Source organism: Hesperophylax consimilis, chromosome 3, assembly GCF_061612785.1.
Source record: "Hesperophylax consimilis isolate HC1 chromosome 3, BYU_Hcon_1.0, whole genome shotgun sequence".
NCBI classification, from domain to species: Eukaryota; Metazoa; Arthropoda; class Insecta; order Trichoptera; family Limnephilidae; genus Hesperophylax; species Hesperophylax consimilis.
Window position 1 is genome coordinate 16,133,750 of NC_142838.1, and position 22,010 is coordinate 16,155,759.

The following is a 22,010-nucleotide window of genomic DNA, read 5'->3' on the forward strand; positions in this document are numbered from 1 at the left end:
TTAATTATTTGTGGGAATCCCGAATATGTATTCGGTTTTCAAACATAGACAATGTGTGGGTTGCCAATGTGTAAAATAAATAACTTCTGCTGAGCAGTGCTGACGTAATCACTATCTCGACCCCCCACCCCCCCATGTCATCAAAAATAAGCAAAGACCCCCCTGCCCCCCTATAGTGCTTACATAATACTTGAACGGCCCCTTATGCAATGAATGCTTCCCGGGGCGGCGGTACCCGTACCCGCCTTCCACATTAAAAGCTCACAAAATGCTTCAAACACGTCTGCAAACTACGCTAGACATATCATACAATAATGAAATATTACACATATAAAGAAAGGGTGGTCCATAGGTGGATTTAATTTTAAAATTAAATTTGTGATGTGTTTTAACAATAACAAGACGTTGTTCTTTTGTATAGCGACTCATTTTTAATAACCTCAATAACAGCAGATGACAACTGTCAAACATTAGAGTTGCCAACTTACAGTTAAATACAAAAAAAAAATGAGGGAAATTTGAATCCGGCGTACCGGATGGACCACCCTTTACAACTTCAATATCTTGGTCATAAGAGGCACCAAACAAAAAGGTCACCCAGCAGATAACCTAGGGGGAAATTTATTTAGAAAGAATCTCACAAGCCACTTCCAAACTTGTGACTGGTACAATTGCAGTTCTACTGAGTTGATTCAGGTGCTTGATAAAAATTCCCTCAAGATTAAATAAGGCACCACAATAAAAATTCAATTCGTTCAGATTTTAGGTGGTCTTAAAAACCTAGCAAATAATTATTATTATGGTGCATATTTCACACAATGTATTTACAAATCCAAAATGCATATTTGAATAATCGGTGACCGGATAAATCATCGCAATGATCACATCTTTAAAAAGTTATATGAAGTCATAGAAAATGATGAAACAAAAACTTTATTAAGTAGGTTCGGTTAAAAAAAAAAAATTTTCATCATTTCTAATGACTTTATATCACTTTTTAAAAGTGTGTTGAATTGTCACTGTATTGAGTTATCGTGGAACTGAATAATCAGACTAAATTGTGTGGAAAAAACCTGCTGTATGCACTAAAAATATCTTATTTCTCTGACTTTTTACACTCCTAAATATTTATCAAATTGCTTGTACTTGTGGGCAATATTTGATGATCCGATGCTGGCAACACTGCGTTCTGTCAGATGCTTTTGCTGTGTATTTTTTTGTCATGCATTCAATGTGTGATAAGTAATTATTGTACATTAAATACATTTGTATCATTATGCAATTGCTTCTACATAATTACAAACTAACAAGATACACTTATAAAATTACTCAATAAGTTTAATTTGGTAATAGATTTTTAACGGCCCACTAATAAAAATGTTTAATCACACATTCATGATTTTATATCCCATTAGTTATAAGATGTTCAGTATAAAGTCCACCACCACTCTAATCCCAGAACATTTCACTATGCACTACTGTGTGGCTGCCGTGATGAGTGACGTGTCTTCTTTGACCGAATGAATTCAGTCAAATAAAAGTGGGTATCATTGTTTGCATTCTTCATGAAAGGGTTCAAGCGTCCTGAAGTCGCGCCACGTGGCAGGCAGGGCATTGTGTAGATGGTTTCCGCATCTCTTGCAAGGTTCACTGAACAGATTATTGAAACTGTGCAGCCAGGTCATGAAGGAGCGCACAGCCAGCTCTGGTAGAGTCGGAGAGTAGAAGTGAAGCATGGCAGCGTGAGCATTCTCTGTCACTTTACGAAACACTTGATGTCTCGACTCTGTCCAAAGATCCAAGGCTTCTCCATGGCCTTTGACCACAACCCACTCTATCATTAGCCCTTTAAATGCTACCACAGCTTTTAAAACATGTCCAAGACTTATTTGAACGACTGCATTCGTAGCAAATGGACGAGAAACTGTTATTTTCATATCATTGAAAAGTCTATCGATAGTATTGATTACATTATCCACGTTTTGTGGAGGTACATTGTGACTGCTAGTTTGTGTTCTTCTTCTCTTGGCACTGCTAGAATTTATGTAAGATCTTTTCAATGAGTTTTGACTAAGTAGCGTTTGGGCTAGCCAGCAGTATTCGTGAATTTTGTCTGTCCATTTGTAACTGTTGACAAGCTGGGTGTATAATGCTTGGCGGTCCTGAGTAATCTCTTGAGTTAGGAATGTCGTATTACCCAAATTAAAAGGTCCAGGTGGAGCGGTGAGTCCGCCAATAGATTGTTCTACATCTCGCAGGTTTCCATTCACGTTGCCTAAAAGGTCTTGTAATTCTAAAAGGAATTTAGTTTCCCTGCCATCTTCTCCGTGTTCAGCTCTCACGCCGTTCCCCAAAGTATCAAAAACTTGACCGACACTGGATCTCAAAGATCTAATCGCATTCAATGAAATGTTCAATTGATCAATACTGAGCGGTACAGACATATTCAAAGATTTTATGATAAAATTATAGATTAACTAATTAAAACTGTTCAAGTATTTGAAGACGTTCAAAGTTGATAAACCGAAATGATTTGACAATAAGTTATAAATTGTAAAACCGACAAAACTGTCACACGCTTGCCAAAGTTGACATAAATGTCATAAACAACTGACAACAACGTGCCGGAGAAAAGCCAAAAAAATAGAGATGGGCATGATAAAAACATTTGCATAATCGAAATAATTGAATGATTGATCGAATAATTATTCTTTTCGGTGTTTTACCTGTTTCATGTTATCCACTAATTTTAATGCATTTCACAACACTACATTAACAAAGTAAATTGAACTATAGGTAAATTATACATAAAAAGTCCTGTGTATCATTTAGATAACAATGAAAAGTGAGTATTTCAGTTTCCGAAAATGGAAAATAATGCTTTTTATACTTTCTCAATGTTGCTAATGTTGTATATACTTACTCCTGATGAGGTGAACATTGTTCACGAAACATGTAGAGGTTATAATATATATATTAAAGTGATGTAAACAAAGTTATTTGTGTTTTAATATAGAAAATAATGAATTTTAGTAGCTATTTTGTAAAAAAGGGATAAATTGACGTCTGCACGCTATGTTTTGACAATAGTTTTATTAAAGTGCATTATTTTCCATTTTATGAAACTAAAATACTAACTTCTCATTATTATCTACTATCTACTACAAAATATTTTTAAATAAAATGTGCGTGTTAAGCGTGTCCTTATTTTCTGTACATTTATTTTCATTTACCAAATTATGATATGAATATAAATAAAATTCGAATACTTACTTACAATTAAAATGGAAAATAGAGATGTTTTTAAATGAAGATTTTTAAACGTTTTTCTCTGTCGGACGGGTTGTTTCGGAGAATTTGAACAATTCATCAAATTTCAACGTTCATTTTCGGGTTCTGTGAAAGACTTATTCAAGTTCTGTTTTTATATCATTGTAGGCTAGTTGCTCGACAAAACTGAAATAAAAACAGAACTTGAAAAAATCTTTCACAGAACTTGAAAATGAACGTTGAAATTTGATGAATTGTTCAGATTCTCCTAAATGTATTCACATCTGCCGGTTCTCCATTTTTAACGATTTTGATTAACGGAAGCTACTCTTCTTAAAGTTTCCATGGGTCGGATATTTATGTTGAGTAAAATTTCTACAGTACAGCATTCACACAACACGGATTATTAACTTTATCGGGAGACATTTTCACACGAAACAGATAATTCAAAATATTTACTTTCACCACACCAGTTTGGACAAGAATAAAAAACAATGACAAACTTCAACACTTCGACGCTTTGATGGCAATGGCACTGACGTCGTAATTTGTGTATTATGGCATTTCAATAACTAACATGAACATACCCAACACGGACGGGTTGTTTCGGAGAATCTGAACAATTCATCAAATTTCAACGTTCATTTTCAAGTTCTGTGAAAGATTTTTTCAAGTTCTGTTTTTATTTCAGTTTTTTCGAGCAACTAGCCTACAATGATATAAAAACAGAACTTGAATAAGTCTTTCACAGAACCCGAAAATGAACGTTGAAATTTGATGAATTGTTCAAATTCTCCGAAACAACCCGTCCTTATCCAATGTTAGCGAGATATGCATCAGTTTGTGGTTGCCGTTCCTCTATCTGAAGAAAAAAAGTGGATGGATAGTTAAAAAATTATGCGCTGCGAATGTTAAATTTTTCCAACATCGGTAAATATCCGGATTTATAATAATATCGGACCCAAATTGGAACGAAAATTCAGGTGCGAATTCTCCTTTTGTTTTATTGTTTTTTTTTTATATATTAGCTGCAATTGCAAAGTTTGTATATGATGTAGGTATAAAGTATAATATAAGTATTTTTTTATTCACAGTCCTCCTCACTAAGGTTTTCTGTTCTGAGGCGGCCTGTAATTTTTAAACTTTTAATTTAGTTTTGTCTTTACAACGTCTTCATAATGTTTGTAAGTTGAGTATCACTTTGTTACCTCAGCCATGTTTTAACTTTTGTTTATATTAATTTCCATTATTTTTTTGTTTGATTTGGTAGAGCATTGTATAATTTTGTGGCATAGAATTTAATGTTTCTCTATCCAAAAGATGTATTCAAACTGGGAGTAACAAGTATATTTTGGCTTAATGCTCTTGTTGAGTATTTATTTTGGGCAGTGGAGTAGGTATTTAGATATATTTTTTATTAAAGTTTTTGTACACTGTAGAAATGGAAGTTTTCAAATTTGTTTGTCTTCGGTGTTGTCGGCTCGCAGTCTTAGTACATATTTGAAGTGTGTTTTGTTCTTATATATTTATTTGTATTTCCTGTTTTGCTTTTTTTGCTAAGTTTTTTCATTTTTCTGATAAGCAGAGAAATGTCATAAAAATACTGTCGTAGAAAAGCACAATCATTATTTGAAAATGTTTTCCTTTACTTAAGTAAAGGGATGAATATTTCAAGTTATTTTTGCAATGTTTTTTATTTTTTTAGCATATTATTTTTACATACATTTTTATAAATATTCTTTTTAAAACAATATTTTAGGCTGATGAATGCGTTGGCTCCGAGGGAAGATTATATTGTCTATGGTTGCGCCTTTTTTTTAAAGATTCCTCTTTCTTTGTCTATATTGCTGTGTCTACGTCATAATTTTAACACTACATATCGGCAGATTTATGGTTAAAGAGTGGACAAAACTTTTTCCATACAAAAAGCTAAGAGTTAACAATCTAGTGAGTGGTTTATTTATGATACATAGCTTATCTGTCGTGTGCAGAGATCATTCAACATAAATCGCGTATTTCCAGCATTCGTTTTTTTGTAGATTCCTTACCGACCCATGGGACTACTACTTAACTTTAAAAAAGGTAATGAAACCTGCAACCTACAACCCACTTGCACTGTTTTCCTCGCCACGCATTAACGGTGTGTGCATGAAATCATATCTCATTGCTGTGTTGCAATAACAACACCGGTATTGAAGTTTTCCTCGCAGACATGCTTAAATGTAATCATTGACATTTATTCCATCGCATTTATTATGTTATCGACGTTTATCACATTTAATGGTCTGACAGATTACACCACAAGTTCGCAGCGTTTTATATAACTCCATATTGCTTGCCTAGAGGTGAGGCGTATTTATCGTACCCACTAAAAGTACCGGGTATTTCCATGCGATACTTTGTACTTGTGACAGATCTCTAAAATACCTGGTTCCAAAATACTCATGAGTATTTTATACCGGGACTAAATATTTTTAATAGGTACTTTTACCAGGTATTTTTGGTAGGTATTTTTGACAAATATTTTTAATAGGTATTTTTGATGGGTATTTTTAGTAGGTATTTTCGATGGGTATTTTTGATGGGTATTTTCAGTAGTTATTTTTGATAGGTATTTTGGATGGGTATTTTCAGTAGGTATTTTTGATAGGCATTTTCGATGGGTATTTTTGATGAGTATTTTTGTTGGGTATTTTTAGTTATTTTCTTGATGGGTAGTATTCCGAGGAGTTTCAGGAATTCCGTAGCTACCTCCCCCCCCATGGATTTTGAAAAATTATTGTGGGCAATTACATATGATGATTTTGCCTGTGCGGAATTTTTTTCTAGCGAAGTTCTGTAACAACCCCCCCCATGGATTTCAAAATTGTGTGGGGAGTACTTATTTTGAAAAAAAATTGTGGGGAATTATGGTTTACAGAAATTCTCTAACAACCCCCCGCCCCATGGATTTCAAATATTTCGTGGGGAGTATTCATTTTGAAATTTTTTTGTGGGGAATAATGTTTTTCGGAAATTCTGTAACAACCCCTCCCCCCCACGGATTATGTGGGCAGAATTTATGCGAGTTCATTAGAATGACTTATTCTGAATCAATCCTCAGGTCGGTATTAAATACTTTTGAGTATTTTGTCACCGGTATTTTTACCAGGTATTTTTTTGTACCTGTACTCATTGTACCCAGTAACGAAAAGTACTCATAGGACCCACCTCTTTGCCATACAATCCCATATGCATCCAGACAGAGCGATTTTAGTTGAACGACAAAAATTGAACAAGATTTAGTTCAGACGTTTCAGTTTAACTCAAACCGAAGTTGTTAATCAAGATGGCTTCAAGTTAAGCTATCGCTGCATGCGTCCCTATAATTTCGGTCATTTTACGGAACGAACTTGAGAATATTAAAAAACGTCGTATGTGAGCCAGAAAATGGATTATAAGGAGAAACGAATTGGGTGCTTCTAACACTATATTGAGAGAGGCGTTAGAAGAAACCGAAGGCTAACGCAATTATTTGCGAATTTCGGAAGAACAATTTGATGTACTGTTATCTAAAATTCAAGAAAAAATCCAAAAACAGGACACAGCGCGCGGCTGTCCCGGCAGAAACTAAGTTACAAATTACGCTGCGATACCTGGCAACAGGGAATTTTTTTCAAGGCTAGCTTATATGTGCAGATTTCAAAAAAATATGATATGATTGTTTATAAAATAAGTGTTCGTTGCAATAGTTGACGCCCTAAAAATTGTTATGAATGTAAAAATATATCCAAAATATTAACTCTGTTGAAAGGATGTTCACATTTGTCGATTAGCCTTCAAAGTGTCATTCAACACGGAGTCGTTCAACTAAAACCGCTCTGTCTAAGCGGTGTAAAATATGATGTGTTATAAATGTTGGCTTTGCGACGATATTCGTTGTGATCTGCTAGCCAGGCGATATTTGAAAATATGTGACCCCCTCTACTCTCTACGGCAGGAAAGGGGGACAGGTTAATTTAGGTTAAGGTAAGTTAACAATTTACGGAGCGCCATAATTACGCGGATGTCAAAGTGACAGATCCCATTCAAAGAATTGATATTCCGCGGCAGCCCCCCAATTGATATGACCCCCTCTCATCACACATATAATACTATATGCCACGCCCATTACGCATTACGCTATATTATGCGCGCATAACATAGGGTAATGTGTCTTAACATCTTATACAGCTTTAACCATAACGGAGTTCACAGCAAGGTAATCGACACGTTATTCAGAATTATATAATATTCAAATGATAATGAAACGCAACATATTGTGTACGATTTTTAATATTTATCTAGAGTGTATCTTTTTTTTCATTAGATAGACTTATATAGACTTATAGACTTATATTTTTTATATCTGATTTATAAGATAAATGTATTATAAACATTACTGCTACCTCACTTTTTTGTCATTTCATATAAAAATCTATGTAAATAAAAATGTTAATAATCGTTAGTTCAAAATATTAAATCTTCTAACGTTCTTCAACGAGTGCTTTGAAAATTTGACACAACGTTGCATTCAAATACGCGTGTGTTTTTATCAGTTACAAGTAAGAACAGCGCTGTTGGACGTAAAAGCAACAAAACAGAATGAACCATGGTAACGCGTGGCGGGTTACCGCTAGTATTTAAATATAAAGTTTTGTATTTTTTTGTCTTTCTAACACTGTTCATTTCATATTTCTAACTATGAAGGTAAGGGAGACAACGATGTCTATGAGACCATATTAGCTGTTCAGAAAAACTAAAAAAAATACTCCAAGGGAATTAGCTGTTTGTCCCCAAAACCGAACAGAACCAAAAGTAGCCCGTAGACCGTAGCCAGTAGAATCCATTTTTTTTAATTATTTTTCACCGTTATCGGTGTACAACCGGTGAATCTTATTGTTTTCATATATTTTTGCAGAACTGATTTATAAGAGATGGGTTCTGAAACACCAGATATTGCGCAGCTCGCATTATTATGTTTATTAATACTGGCTGTTTGTAAATTATTGATATCGGCGATGACACTATCTTGGATGCTCGTGAAAATCGTCACCAAATTGGGAGCCTTACTTTTCTTTATTAATGTAAGTAATTTTAAAAACATGTAATTTCTTCTCCATTATTTTTTTCATGACAAAAGATTTTAAAATTTCATAGTAATTTTGTTTTATTCACTTTAATTATATATTACGATAACTTGTTTCTTAAAAAACGTAAAGTCTTCAGTGCTATGATTATACTAAAGATATTTCTTTTCTGAAATATGAATAATATGTCTGCAATAAGACAAGTAATTGATTATTTTTTCTTAGGTGGCGCTCAATTTATTGTTCATGGACCCTTCCGTAGTACGGAAGTTGACAAAAGGTTGGATCATTTATTTTTAAAAAATTACTTGCATTGGCAAAATAACATTAAACTGACTTTTTAACATAATATTATGCAAATAACTTTGTTTATATCACTTTTATTTATATACACCTTCTACATGTTTTGTGAACAATGTTCACATCATAAGGATTAAATATACACTTAATTTATCCTGATGATGTGAACATCGTTCACGAAACATGTAAATGTACACATAATTAATCCTGATTATGTGAACATCGTTCACGAAACATGTAAAAGGTGTATATAATTAAAAATTATGTTTAAAAAAGTTATTTTTATTTTTAATAAACAAATAATGACATCACAAAGACAGATTTTTTCTTCAAAAAAATAATATTAGGCAATTGGTTTAGGTGTCCGGGGGTAAGATGCATTGACTTCGGGAGGTGTTTCTACATGATAGTACGATGAAAAAGATTCAAAACTCCAACATTTTAAGATAAAAAATTGAATTGTTTGTGTGGAAAACAAAACTTCATGGGTAAAATATTTAAGCATGGGAAAAAAACAAATTATTTTTTATTAACTTTTACCATCATTAGAATCACCTCCCTAATTGAGTTGTTACCCCCACCCTGAATATAATAATATTTTGTTATAAATGGGTGCGTGTTTGATAGATGGGAAACGTACTATGCGCACTGGGGGAACATACACATAAGTCACAAAATGTATTTTTATTTCAAAGTAAACATTCCATATTTACCGTGAAGCGGAATTCGTAACCTTTACCCATAAGGACATTGTGTTTCTTATTTAATATAATCAGATCTAATAAACATTGTTTAGTAAAGGTAGGGTTGCCATCCGTCCGGGTTTCCCCGGATTTGTCCTAGTTTAGAAGGCGTCCGGGGAGCTTCCGGGCGGGGTTTCATTTGTAGTCCGGGTTTAAAAATTTAAAGTCTTGGGCCGCCCGCCACACACGGACTGTGGATATTTTATGTTTTAAAAAATTAATAATGTAACTTACATTCCAGTAAGTTTAAACTTGAAAAAATTGTCAGTTTTGTTGCTTAAGATTTAAGAAGACTGAATTTAGTTCATATTATATTAAGAGGTATTTTGTTGTGTAAATTGCTGCTGATACAAATTTAAAGATAATAATTATTATTCAGTTTAAAGAGTTACCTCAAAAATTGTAAGACTGAATACTAAAATGGTCCCAGTATTTTTAAAATTTTTGTAAAAATTTAATTGAATTTTGTTAAGTTTAATATTTTAATAAGGTTTAGTTTTCATAACAGAGTACATTAATAATTTATGTTTTATTTTAAGGCTAGCTTTAGACTTGTAAGTTTTTTTCGTAAATTTACGACTTCTAGCCAATGGGCATATTGGATTTTCAAAATGCAATATGCCCATTGGCTAGAAGTCGTAAATTTACGAAAAAACTTACAAGTCTAAAGCTAGCCTAAGAATGAAAAAAATTCTAACTGATTATGAAAACAATGTGTAACAAACTGTAATAAGATTCTGTTTTGTTGGGTACATTTAAAATGATGATAAAAGATGACACAATTTAATTTTAAGGTCTGAAAATAAATAAAAAGTTGATTTATGACATTTTAAACTGTTTTTATTACACTGACTGTAAAAAACTGTTGACATGTCCGGGTTATGGGCTCTAAAATCCGGGGTTTTCACGCCTCTTGTCCTGGTTGCCAAATTTTAGAGATGGCAACCCTAAGTAAAGGTAATGTCGCATTTTGGAACGAAAAAACAATATGAATGTCTTTATTTCCAGTTCATTGTCTATTCAATAATTGAAAGAATTCGTGTTTTCGAAAATATCAAAAAGTCAACTAAGGTGGTTGTTGACAGTCCGTTGGATAAGACACAGCGCGTACCTTATCTTATGTATCTTATCACACGTATCTTATAACAGGCATCTTATCACACGTATCTTATAACAGGTATCTTATCACACGTATCTTATAACAGGTATCTTATCACACGTATCTTATAACATCTTATAACAATGCGAATAATACTTAAGCACAACATATACACACGGATAAGAGACATGTTAAAGGAGCTGAATATTTTGACGGCGAAGCAAACTGTGTATTTGAATGTACTTATTTTTATACATAAAATTAACTTAGGGATGATGTCTAAGGAACTGAAGAGAAAAATAAATTACAATAACGAGATACACGGACACGGGACGAGAAATTCTAAGCAAATTAGATTGCCAACAAGAAAAAAAACAAGCACCCAAAAATCTCTGATTTACCAGGCCGTTCAACTCTATAACAAAATCCCGAAGGAAATTGCTGTGATAGAAAATATTAATAAGTTCAAAAATGAATTAAGAAAATATGTCTATCTCAATTATTAATGTTTCTTTTTTTGTGACTTTAGTGAAATATTTAAAGAAAGATTATGTTTGCCAAACAATGTACATGTTTATATGTTTATAAAACTATTAGCACACACGAAGATGTGAGCTAACTTAAGATTAATAAATAAATAAATAACAGGTATCTTATCACACGTATCTTATAACAGGCATCTTATCACACGTATCTTATCATCGCGTTAATGAAACGGTCTGTACTTTGAATCGAAGCGTCTCAAGTGGAAACGCGGGCGGCGTTTTGGATGATTTATATAGCGCCATTTTTGTGCAAAATCACAAATATATAATACACTTTTACAATGATCTACTAACTAAATATGGAGATAATATACATTACCATACTTACCTTGTAGGTCACTTGAGATGAACACTCAATTAGCATGAACTAATTGTTTATTGGCGAAATTTAGATACAGGATTTAGGACATAATTGGAAAATTGGATATAATTGGACTTTCTCTCAGGAATGGTTTATTTAATTTAAGGGTATGACAGCTTAAAAGGGAAAGTTTTTAGTTTAGACCTGAATTCTGTTGGACTTGTTATGGATCTTAGTTCTGGAGGGAGTTTATTCCAAGCCTTCGGCCCAGATGCTCCGAAAGCGCGATCACTAAACTTAGTATTTGGCTTGCCCTTTGGTTCCATCAGTCTGCGTACAGCTGATGATGTTGCTGATCTAAGAGTTGTTTTGTCCAAACAAACGTATTCCCCTATTTCCTTCCTGGATTTTGACACTCTAGTGCAAATGTTTTTTAAAGTAATATAGATACATACCACTGGCATTTCGTTGTGCTTCTTATAGGAGAAAGGACCCTCCAAAAATCCTGAATATTGCCTAGTTTGAACGTCATCAAAAGACGTTCAGTCTACAAAGTTGACGATGTATTTTTAAAAATAAAAATGTACAGACATAGAATATTTTCTTACTGTAGTTAGAGGAGAAAACGAGTGAGTGCAAAACCTCGATTTCGACGATTTTATTTAGGTATAATATTATTGTCTTATACCTATTATTAAAATTTCACGGCGCCCTTGTTTCCTCTTGTTAAAAAAATAACATTTGACAAGTAATTCAGTGATCTTTAGTCAACAAAGAAAACATGTCATACTTGATAACTAATTGTTTTTGATACTTGTTTCTTTATATATTTTCAGATTCCGGGATACCGATCGACATAAGATGGTTGACGATATTTTTAGGTTCAATCCTTCTGGTTGGGAAGAATATTATGGGCCAAAGATTCTTTTTAAAACAATGCATAGTAGCATTCATCTTGTTTGTGGTAAACTATTCAATATATGTAATAATCCTAAATATCTATGTGGTTATTTCTTCATATCATTTATATTTTTTATTTTGAAAAAAAAATTGAAACCTCCTACTATCACAACAGTAAGCGGAAAATGTTGCTTGTGTTGTGATGGAGGCCTGCCAAGAAATTGAGCACGCCATGCCTGGGTGAAACCCAAACGCGATGCCAACTCAGCCACTGACCGGTCAATAATCACATAAGATCCAAATGTGGTGAAAGCTGTTGGGAAACTTTTTACTTAGCAAGACTTCTCATAATTGATTGAAAATAAGAAAAATACTTATTTTGCTTCACTTTAATTTAATATTTGAATTTAATTTGAATGTATATAATACGTTGAATGTATTTGAATTTTAAATTTTATTGAAATTTTCGAAGCGTTGAAATAAATGTAATATTTTACTTAGAATTTTATTTAACTTAAAATACGGATAGCGATAAGTACCTACCAATAATATAATTTTTTTTACAGAAAATTATTTTGATTGCCAATTTGAACCGGAACTAATTTGTTAAGAATTCAGACTATCGTTATTGATTATTGTTTGTTATTGATATACCGTGATTTTTCACGAATTTCTAGGCTAGTCAATTAATAATAAAGGAAAAGATGAAAGTACGACAATGTTTCCTGAGCATCAATTCATATTTAATTTTGTATAGTAACATTATATTCTTGTTTTTTCAGTTCTTTTACACGGATGTGGGAAAAGGATTACACAAATTACTAATGGATAAGAGACGAGTATTGTCCCCATTTTTACTCAATTAATTTTTTTTTATATGCAAAACAATCAATCACAAGTCATGAATATGGTCCTATAGTCAAATTCAAATTACAATCATTTTTGTTGGCAAAACTCAGATTCGTAACCAGCACCCCGGAGCACTTTTTTTCTTGAATTTATGGATTATTTCGTAATCCTCTAACTAGCTAGGGCCTATAACAATACCCTTCAATGTATCTAACTTAGGTACTAGTAATGCTGATAATTTGGCCTTATTACCAATAATGGTTGTAATTACTTACATAAATATATAAGTGTACATTAATTACATTAATATGTTTTATATATAACAATAACAATACCCTTCAATATATCTAACTTACTAGTAATGCTGATAATTTGACCTTATTACCAATAATGGTTGTAATTACTTACATAAATATGTAAGTGTACATTAATTACATTAATATGTTTTATATATAACAATAACAATACCCTTCAATATATCTAACTTACTAGTAATGCTGATAATTTGGCCTTATTACCAATAATGGTTGTAATTACTTACATAAATATGTAAGTGTACATTAATTACATTAATATGTTTTATATATAACAATAACAATACCCTTCAATATATCTAACTTACTAGTAATGCTGATAATTTGGCCTTATTACCAATAATGGTTGTAATTACTTACATAAATATGTAAGTGTACATTAATTACATTAATATGTTTTATATATAACAATAACAATACCCTTCAATATATCTAACTTACTAGTAATGCTGATAATTTGGCCTTATTACCAATAATGGTTGTAATTACTTACATAAATATGTAAGTGTACATTAATTACATTAATATGTTTTATGAGGATATTACTGGATAAAAAATCTTCATATTCGAACTACATAAAAGTGAAAAAAAACTAAACCAGAAATTTAAACAAAAAATCTAAACTACCCCAGAATTTGTTTTTTTTAAATAAAGACAAACATTCTCGGGTTACGAATATCCTGAAAATATTTGAAAATCTCCTACCATAGTAAGCGGAAAATTTTGCTTGTGTTGTGATGGAGGACTTAGCCAGCCGAGGATTTGAACACACTACACCTGGGTGGGACACGAACGCGATGTCAACTCAGCCACTTACCGGTTTGTTTTAAAACACTCCTTTTCGGTTTCTAATGACTGGGCTACTAATGGATTCTTACACATTTGATTAGACGAAAATATAATATAAATCTTGATAAAATAAAACTATTAGGTATACCACAAACTACTTCGTTTTATTTTTCTATTTATTTTTCTGTTAATCGTTTGGAAAAAAACCCATAACCCTTGTAAATGTTTTTTACCGTATTCATTTGGAATTCGCTGACCTTTTTCGTTGCTTTCCTTATTTTTATTCTGATGCAAAAAAGCAAAAAAAAAATATTTTTCATGTCGAAAGTGATTCAATATACAAATAGCTATTGACTTTTATATGTTTTTAGGAGGATAAAAAAGTCACCAGAGACAAAAATTCCGTCCACAATTTGTAGTACGAATCATTGTTTAAAGTAAGGCAGGTACATTTATCAATTTTACAACCTTTATACATGGTGTTATGGAACGTACTTACATAATCTAATGATTCTTGACATTATTTAGAGTAAACATGAATTTGTCTCCGGTGACTTTTTTGATGTTTAAAAAAAATCTCAAAACTATTCAACAAAAAAAATTTTTAACGTGTCGTCACTCAGTCGACACCGTTTAACCCCTCACATCGATCCTAACTGATCAATAACTAGTGATTTTCTATGATTTTATTTGAAACCAAAAAAAATCACTCCAGTCAATTACATCTCTTAACACCCCGCATATTATGTTTCAACTCTTGGATCTCTATCCATACATTATCCAGAATTAACATTTTTACGATTTCTGAATTCCTGGATTGCTGGTTCATGGATATAATATAAAAATACTAATTTCGATTTTAAGACAAATACTATTACATTTTTACCCACCTCTTACTGTCTCGGAGAGTTGGCACTTTTGTTTCTTATAACTGTGTACTTACAATACATACCAACGAAATAGATACCTAACCTGAAAATAACATATTAACCGTCATAACTTATTAAAATCAATCACCAATGGCGTAGCTATAGCATTCACATGGAGGGTTGTACCTTTGTTGGGTGTTGTTGTTGTGGGGGGGTCGAAGGAGAAGGGAGGGAAGCTTGGAAAATTTATTAAAACTGTCTATGCGTTAGTAAAATTTCTTTTTTTCACAATATTGTGTGCTGGGGTTTCTGTCTAAAGTAAAGCCGCTAAATATTCCTCATAAATTGATTCTTAAAGCTAAGTACAAAAAAATCCGTTATCCATCCAATTTACTGGATAAGGAACCTATATAACAGCTGTATATCACTCAAATACTTTGTGTATTTCATTTTTTCAGAAAGAATACAACAAATCTGTACCAACAGAATTAGCTCTACACTAAACTTTGTAGAGGTATATTCTAAAACATATTTTGATCAAAGAAACTATTTCTGTCAGGCTTCACTTACGTTTAATGATCTTCCAGATTATTTAAAGTCTTCCACAATCATAATTAAAAATATATATTATTAAGATGTTTTTTTTAACAAAGGATGGCAGTAGTATTTTTTCATCTCTGTCCTTACTGAAATAATATGATTTCATTTAAGCTCCGGCGCTAAAAACAGAGTGTCACGCTATTTGTTTTTTCTGTTTAATTAGTTTCATCTTGGGAATAATGATTTATTTATTGTTCAAGAATTGATCCCATGCATTCTTAAAGTACCCAAATGGCCACTCGTGTAACACGTTTTTGCTTTTCTTCTTTCTCAGCGAAATTAGAGCCAGGCGCCGACTTGTTGAGGCGCCAAGGAGCCAAGGCGCTGACAATACCTAACATCTAATAAAGCGCCTTTCAAGTATTTACTAGCTCCAGGCGCCGTTTGGCTCAGTGATTAAGGACGGGTTGTTTCAAAGAATTTGAACAATTCATAAAATTTCAACCTTCATTTCCAAGTTCTGTTAGTATATCATTATAGGCTAGTTGCTTGACAGAACTGAAATAATAACAGAACTTGAAAAAATCTTTCACAGAAATTGAAAATTAATTTAAAATGTGAAGAATTAATCCTAAGTCACTTGCTTTACTCAAATTTGTAAAGTGTTAACCTCGATACAGGCTATTAGTCCTAGTGTGGCTAGTTATAAAGCGAAAAATTAGGCTTTGAGTTTTGGTATAAACAATAAATAAATATTATATATAGGTAGCATTAAATATGCTTGTCGACATCCATGTTGGTTGAAAAAACATAAATCAACAATAGTACAGTTATGTTATAATGTGAAAAAACCTTCACCATTTGACCAAAAAGTGTTGCCTCTGACTTTAGCTATTGCTCGCGCTGAACTCCAAGCGATTAATTGTTCGATTGTTTTGATGCTTCGATTAAAATATTTCGATTATCCAAATGTCTCGATTCATAAATTTTAATCATGTATCGGTTCTCCAAAAATTACAAATTCAATAATTTTCTTCTATGGTTAATCTTAAACTCTATGATAACATGTACCAACCCTAAAATACCAAAACTAATATATTTATATAGTAAAATTGGAAACATGGCGATCTGACAGCGTGACATTCGTGACAGTAGTTGTCATTATTTAACTTTTTTGTTTTGACTAATGCAGATGGAAATAATACAAAACTATTTAAGTAAAATATGTCAGATCCTTTAGAGATCCCAAAAGAATCTGAGGAAGCAACGGATTCAAAGAAAATCATTGAAGATTCCAGGCTCGAAAAGTTGGTACAAAAATCAATTTACGAAACGTTCACGTTGCGAACACATCTCATTTTTTGATTTTGTCTATCTATAAATTAGACCTGTACCCTATTTAATTCTTAGGTTATGTAGATTTTTTAATGGTTGTGCGTTTTCAGATTAGCAATTGAGGAAATTCTCAGAGAAGCCACTCGTGGAGCACTCCGTGCAGAAGCAGTCGGCCCATCGGGATGGCTGAAGAGTCAGCAACCTACAACAAATAAAATCTTCTTAAAAAATACGATCAGACATGCAATCAGTTCCAACAACTATCGCTTTGACAGAGTATCGAGAAGAGACTCCCATCGTAGCTTAAAGAAAGAAATTGATGACAAACAAAAGAAAAAGGACAGGAGAGCAGAGCCTTACCGGAGAAAATAATGGATATTCAAACTATCATGCAAATCAACAGCGGGGAAGAGACAGTCGACCCCGCTGAGAAAATAACCATTGTTGTAGATAAAATAGCTTTACTAAAAAAGGAAGTAAAAACTTTCTTAAAGGAAGGACACATTGACATTAACAGTTTAGTCGGTGTCTGTCAAGAAAAACTCGATTCATCCGAAGATTTAATTAGTGAAATAACTGTTTGCCAAAATCATATAGAAGGGGAAGCATTGCAAGATATCTTAAATTCTACGCACGAAATTCAAGAAATATCTACTAATTTGGAAGAAACTCACTTTAGTCTAACCATTGTAGAGCAGTTGGTAACTTGTGATACGCAATTGAAAGTATTCCACCAATTAAAGAGAGACAATAAACTTCACGGAGCTGTGACAGCCCTGTCTATATTAACTGATCTTTTGAACAATCCTGTGGAAGGTTTAGATGGCCTCGGCTTATTTAAAATTTTAAAAACTGACCTTGTTTTGTGCTGGGAACAATTATTAAATGATCTATCAGAACTATGGAGTCATTATCTGCACTGGTCAGATGTGGTAGAAGATGATTGGAAAATTATAACCATCAAAATAAATAAAAATAGCATGACCGATCAAGACGATGTATTCAACGCTCTCATTACTTCCAAACAAATCAACATGGAAATGAAAAACTTCTCCAGCTTTTTGTTAAAACATGTCATGAATCCTATCATCCACATTGTTACTAAAATAGACCACTCTCCCGAAGACCCCGAAATGTTGAAAATATTTATCCCGCTAAGCAAAAAAACATTGCCCCCTTATGAAATTGTCTTAAAAAATTTCAAGGTATTATTTGAGTTCCTGGACATTAATTTTGACTATGTTATGCCTGACGGTAGTACCTTCCTCCGATTACTCGGTTCTCTGGTCTGTGTGGATTTCAGTGATGTTCTAATCAAAGATTGCCTGGTTCACACCATACCTAATTGTATCAGCGAATTACAAGATTATGGTCAAGTTACCTCACAAGTAGAAGCCTTTCAAAAGTATTTGACTGGCATAAACTTTTTTGAAAATGACAACTTTTCAATTTTGCAATATGCGAATAATGTGGATGTGTTATTTGCCAACAAAACTAGTCAGTATTTCTTAGAAAACGCTAGAAGCATAATGACAAAGGATTTAGAGAGTGTTATGTCTGTTGGAACCTTGATTGTGGGAAAAAACAATGATAAAGATGATTTTGAAAGTGAGTTTCCTACGACTGAGGAATATTTGGCTGTCTTTGCTAAGGCTTTTCATTATTCTCCGTTTGTATTTCCGAGGTGCGCTGTGTCCAAGTCTACGCAGGAACTCCTTGATCTTATTGTGGTCATGATGGAGCAAGCGGCGCAAGCTTCTGAAGTGTGCGCTAAGCGTCTCTACTATACAGCCAGAAATGTCTTGGAACTTTATGTGGCTATTGTGCCTCTACATTTTAAAACTATTCTGGAATGCCTGCCACAGCAAGTAGGTATGTAGGAATATAATCCATCTTACGTAATAATATTCAATTATCTTAAAATGTCATATTAAATGTATTATGTACTTATATCAAATAAATGGCTTATTCATTTTTCAGCTCTCTTCCACAACAACTGTATGTACCTGGCGCACTTCCTCTTAACGCTGGGGCCAAGATGGGCGAAGCAATTACAGAGTAGAGAAATAGATTATACAATATCTTTCTGTGACCAAGTCAAAGAGCTGCGGGATCTTGCTGTGGAGAAACTTCTCTGCCACATGAGAATGCAAAGGAAACAAGTCCTCGACACTATCAGATCTTCAGGTATGATATTTTACGCTACCTGAAATAAAGATATACAGCCCTGACGATTACGGTTGTAGCGAAACCCGGTCGGCAATAAGTATAAAAAATAAAAATTCCAAGTTATGGTTTTATTTTAAATTATAATGTCACATCACAAAGTATCTGCTTCATATGAACAAAAACAGAGGATATATGTATGTAATGAACAAATGTGAAACTCAATGAACACACTTTCCTTTCAACTTTTTTTGTGTAAGTTGGCTCGTTTGTGGAACGAGATACTGGCATCTGTTTTTTCTCCTTCATATAATCTGGGCATCTTCAATACATCCCTTCCTACAGCCCTTGACCTAACCCGCCTCACAATGCTGCCCAACCCGGCGGTGATATACATAGTTCCCCCGTCTTTAAACTCTACAGACGGGGGTGCTCTTGTGAGGTATCACATATATATATTTTTTTAAACTACATTCTCAGACTAACCAAATGTGTAGATTATTTATTTGTTTCTCTCATATTTACAGATCTCAACTACATTGCGACGAAAGATGTATTGAGTGAAAATGCTGAGCAAACAATTCGACAGTGTTTAAGGCAGTTACAACTTCTCAAAACCATATGGGTTGGCATTTTCCCTCCCAATGTCTACAAAAAGTATGTAAACTTGGAGAGTAAATAATTACATTACACACGATTTTTTTTTTTTTTTTTTTTTTTTTTTTTTTTTTTTTTTTTTTTTTTTTTTTTTTACAGTAATACCGCACAACAGTCCCAACTGCTCCCGTCTGGAGCCAGTGAGACTATGGCATCCCCAATTGGGGTATGTTGTGAGGCTGAGGGTATTGGGGAGGGGAGGGAGATGGGGAAGAGGAAGGTGGGGAAGTACCTGGCTATTCAGATCTGGTCACCAAACACGGCTAAAGCCATTTCAAGCAACGTTTCAATTCTGAATGGTGGTCTTACACCAGGGCGATACTGAGAGTATCTTCCACTCTGGAACGTGCCGCAAATATACTATATATTATTTTAAATTAATTAATTGTGAAATAACACAAATTAATCAAATAAAATTTATTTGCGCACGCCGGGTTCGAACCCGCGACCTTCGGATCTGTAGTCAAAAGCGTATACCACTAGACCACGCCGGCCGTCAAACAACACGATTGTTATTACATAATAATTGTTGAACTTTAACCGTCTTACTAATTAGATTTTTATGTGCCGGTTCAAAGTCAGCCTTAAGCCTGGTTTAAGGCCATATTAACCATACAAATGCCATGGTAATAAGTAAAAAAATCACCTTTCTGACCGTTATGCTTGCACCACTGACCCAACAGATGTAACTTATGTCATTTATCAAAATTCAAATTGATTTGTGTAAATATTTTCTAGAGTGCCATAATTTATAAATATTGTTTATTTTCAGGCTGATTACGTGTCTTGCCAACCTATTTATTGAAGAATTAATATCCAAAGTTCTCATACAAGAAGATATTACGGCAGACGTTGCCTCACAATTATCAGAAATCTATAAAATTGTACTGAATAGGTTACCTCAAATCTATCAGGTACAAAACGAAACCTAAACCATTTTAAAAATAAATCAGCTTACAAAATATAAGCACCTACCTGAATATTTTATCCCTTTAAATATTTTTTGGTTGTTTTCCAGGATGAATTAGAAATTCACACCAGTGTTGCCATGTGGGAGAAATTCAATGAGTTGATTATGGTTCTCCGAGGCACTTTGGCTGATATAGAAGAGAGGTGGTTCAATGGCATGGGGCCGCTTGCCTTACATTTCAAGCCGGAAGAAATGAAAAGACTTATAAGAGCATTATTCCAAAATACTGCATTTAGAGCAAATGTTCTTTCCAAAATTAAGTGATGTTAAATAATACTTTGTCCATCTATATTAATAAAGACTTAAAAAGGGAAATATGGCATTTTATTACCATGATCACTCAGCTGTGAAATTGTTTTGGTGGGTTGAAGCACCTGCTCACCATCCAACTTGCTGGATCCCACATGATGGAAGGTACATGAGCGGGGGAAGGCGGTGCATGGTGTGTAGGCAAAACCGCTAACTGAATTATTATTATTCTGTTGTCAAACCGTTGGAACAAGATCCCTTCCAAATTGCAGTCCCCTCAGACCACGACAAGTCAGATTGTGTGTAGCGCAGTCCCTGACCAAACACCATTTCTCCTTACGGGAGCGTTCCGTGCCCTTGTTAGTGACTCACAATACACACAAAAAGCGACATCATGTTGGGAAAAAAAAAAGAAGTTAGGTTAGGTTTTTTATTAGGCAGAAATTTTTGATCTCTACAAGGACCTATGATGCTTGTGGGATATTACCCACAAATATTACTCTCGACGAAACATACGGGTCTTCTTTTTAAAATAAAAAAAAATGTGGAACGAGCTACCAGCATCTGTTTTTCCTCCTTCATATAATCTGGGCCTCTTCAATATCCGCATTAATAAAGCCCTGCCCAACTGGGCGGTGCCATAACTCTCCTGCCTTTACGCTGTACGAACAGGGGTGCTTTTGTGAGGTGTCACATAAAAATAAATTCACGATGAAATTTTCAAATGAAGATGGGTTATTATTACGATTAGCTTTATGCCCAACAACTGTTTATTCTGTTGGTTACAACCTGACCTGCCATCTTTTGTGCAAAACATGTTTTTTTTCCAAGAAGTTTGAAGAACCATTGCTTCCGCTTTCAGCCTCTAAGTCAGCCAACACCATAAATAAACCACTCACCAGCATATTGTTCTGCCTTAAGGATTGATAAAAGCCAACTTTGTAAAAACGAAACCTCAATGTGGAATATACGAACCAACTAAAAAAGTTCTATATTAGCATAAATT

General features: G+C 33.5%; 3 protein-coding genes and 1 long non-coding RNA gene across 5 annotated transcripts; 3 read left to right on the forward strand and 1 right to left on the reverse strand.

Moving 5' to 3' along the window:
• Window positions 1-153: 153 nt before the first annotated feature.
• MED27 (mediator complex subunit 27) lies at window positions 154-2,588 on the reverse strand. The gene has a single exon (XM_089648506.1). It carries the CDS (start codon window positions 2,442-2,444, stop codon window positions 1,548-1,550), a length of 897 nt encoding a protein of 298 aa, XP_089504632.1. The 5' UTR covers window positions 2,445-2,588; the 3' UTR covers window positions 154-1,547.
• Window positions 2,589-5,132: 2,544 nt separating this feature from the next.
• Window positions 5,133-13,651, forward strand: LOC149425020 (uncharacterized). 2 transcript variants are annotated; one of them, XR_016305665.1, is made up of 6 exons: window positions 5,133-5,217; window positions 5,310-5,352; window positions 8,210-8,375; window positions 8,604-8,658; window positions 12,203-12,330; window positions 13,049-13,651. It is a non-coding gene; the product is annotated as an uncharacterized LOC149425020 (long non-coding RNA). The 2 variants fall into 2 exon arrangements; XR_016305664.1 differs by having other exon boundaries at window positions 5,166-5,352; window positions 13,049-13,650.
• Window positions 13,652-16,741: 3,090 nt separating this feature from the next.
• LOC149425021 (uncharacterized) lies at window positions 16,742-17,334 on the forward strand. Its single transcript, XM_089650912.1, has 2 exons — window positions 16,742-16,934; window positions 17,073-17,334. Exons 1-2 carry the CDS (start codon window positions 16,852-16,854, stop codon window positions 17,332-17,334), a joined length of 345 nt encoding a protein of 114 aa, XP_089507038.1. The 5' UTR covers window positions 16,742-16,851.
• Window positions 17,334-21,063, forward strand: LOC149425022 (centromere/kinetochore protein zw10 homolog). The gene is made up of 5 exons (XM_089650911.1): window positions 17,334-18,834; window positions 18,943-19,149; window positions 19,656-19,785; window positions 20,558-20,699; window positions 20,804-21,063. The coding sequence occupies exons 1-5, from the start codon at window positions 17,334-17,336 to the stop codon at window positions 21,017-21,019; spliced, it is 2,196 nt and encodes a 731-aa protein (XP_089507037.1). The 3' UTR covers window positions 21,020-21,063.
• The last annotated feature ends 947 nt before the right edge of the window (window positions 21,064-22,010 follow it).

What these genes read in the sequence shown, in the direction of transcription:
- MED27 (XM_089648506.1), bottom strand. Translation starts at nt 2,444, where the DNA reads ATGTCTGTACCGCTCAGTATTGATCAATTGAACATTTCATTGAATGCG.
- LOC149425021 (XM_089650912.1), top strand. Translation starts at nt 16,852, where the DNA reads ATGTCAGATCCTTTAGAGATCCCAAAAGAATCTGAGGAAGCAACGGAT. An exon ending in GAAGATTCCAGGCTCGAAAA is followed by an intron (nt 16,935 to 17,072) that starts GTTGGTACAAAA and finishes GTGCGTTTTCAG; the next exon opens with ATTAGCAATTGAGGAAATTC.
- LOC149425022 (XM_089650911.1), top strand. Translation starts at nt 17,334, where the DNA reads ATGGATATTCAAACTATCATGCAAATCAACAGCGGGGAAGAGACAGTC. An exon ending in CCTCCCAATGTCTACAAAAA is followed by an intron (nt 19,786 to 20,557) that starts GTATGTAAACTT and finishes GTTTATTTTCAG; the next exon opens with GCTGATTACGTGTCTTGCCA. An exon ending in GGTTACCTCAAATCTATCAG is followed by an intron (nt 20,700 to 20,803) that starts GTACAAAACGAA and finishes GTTGTTTTCCAG; the next exon opens with GATGAATTAGAAATTCACAC.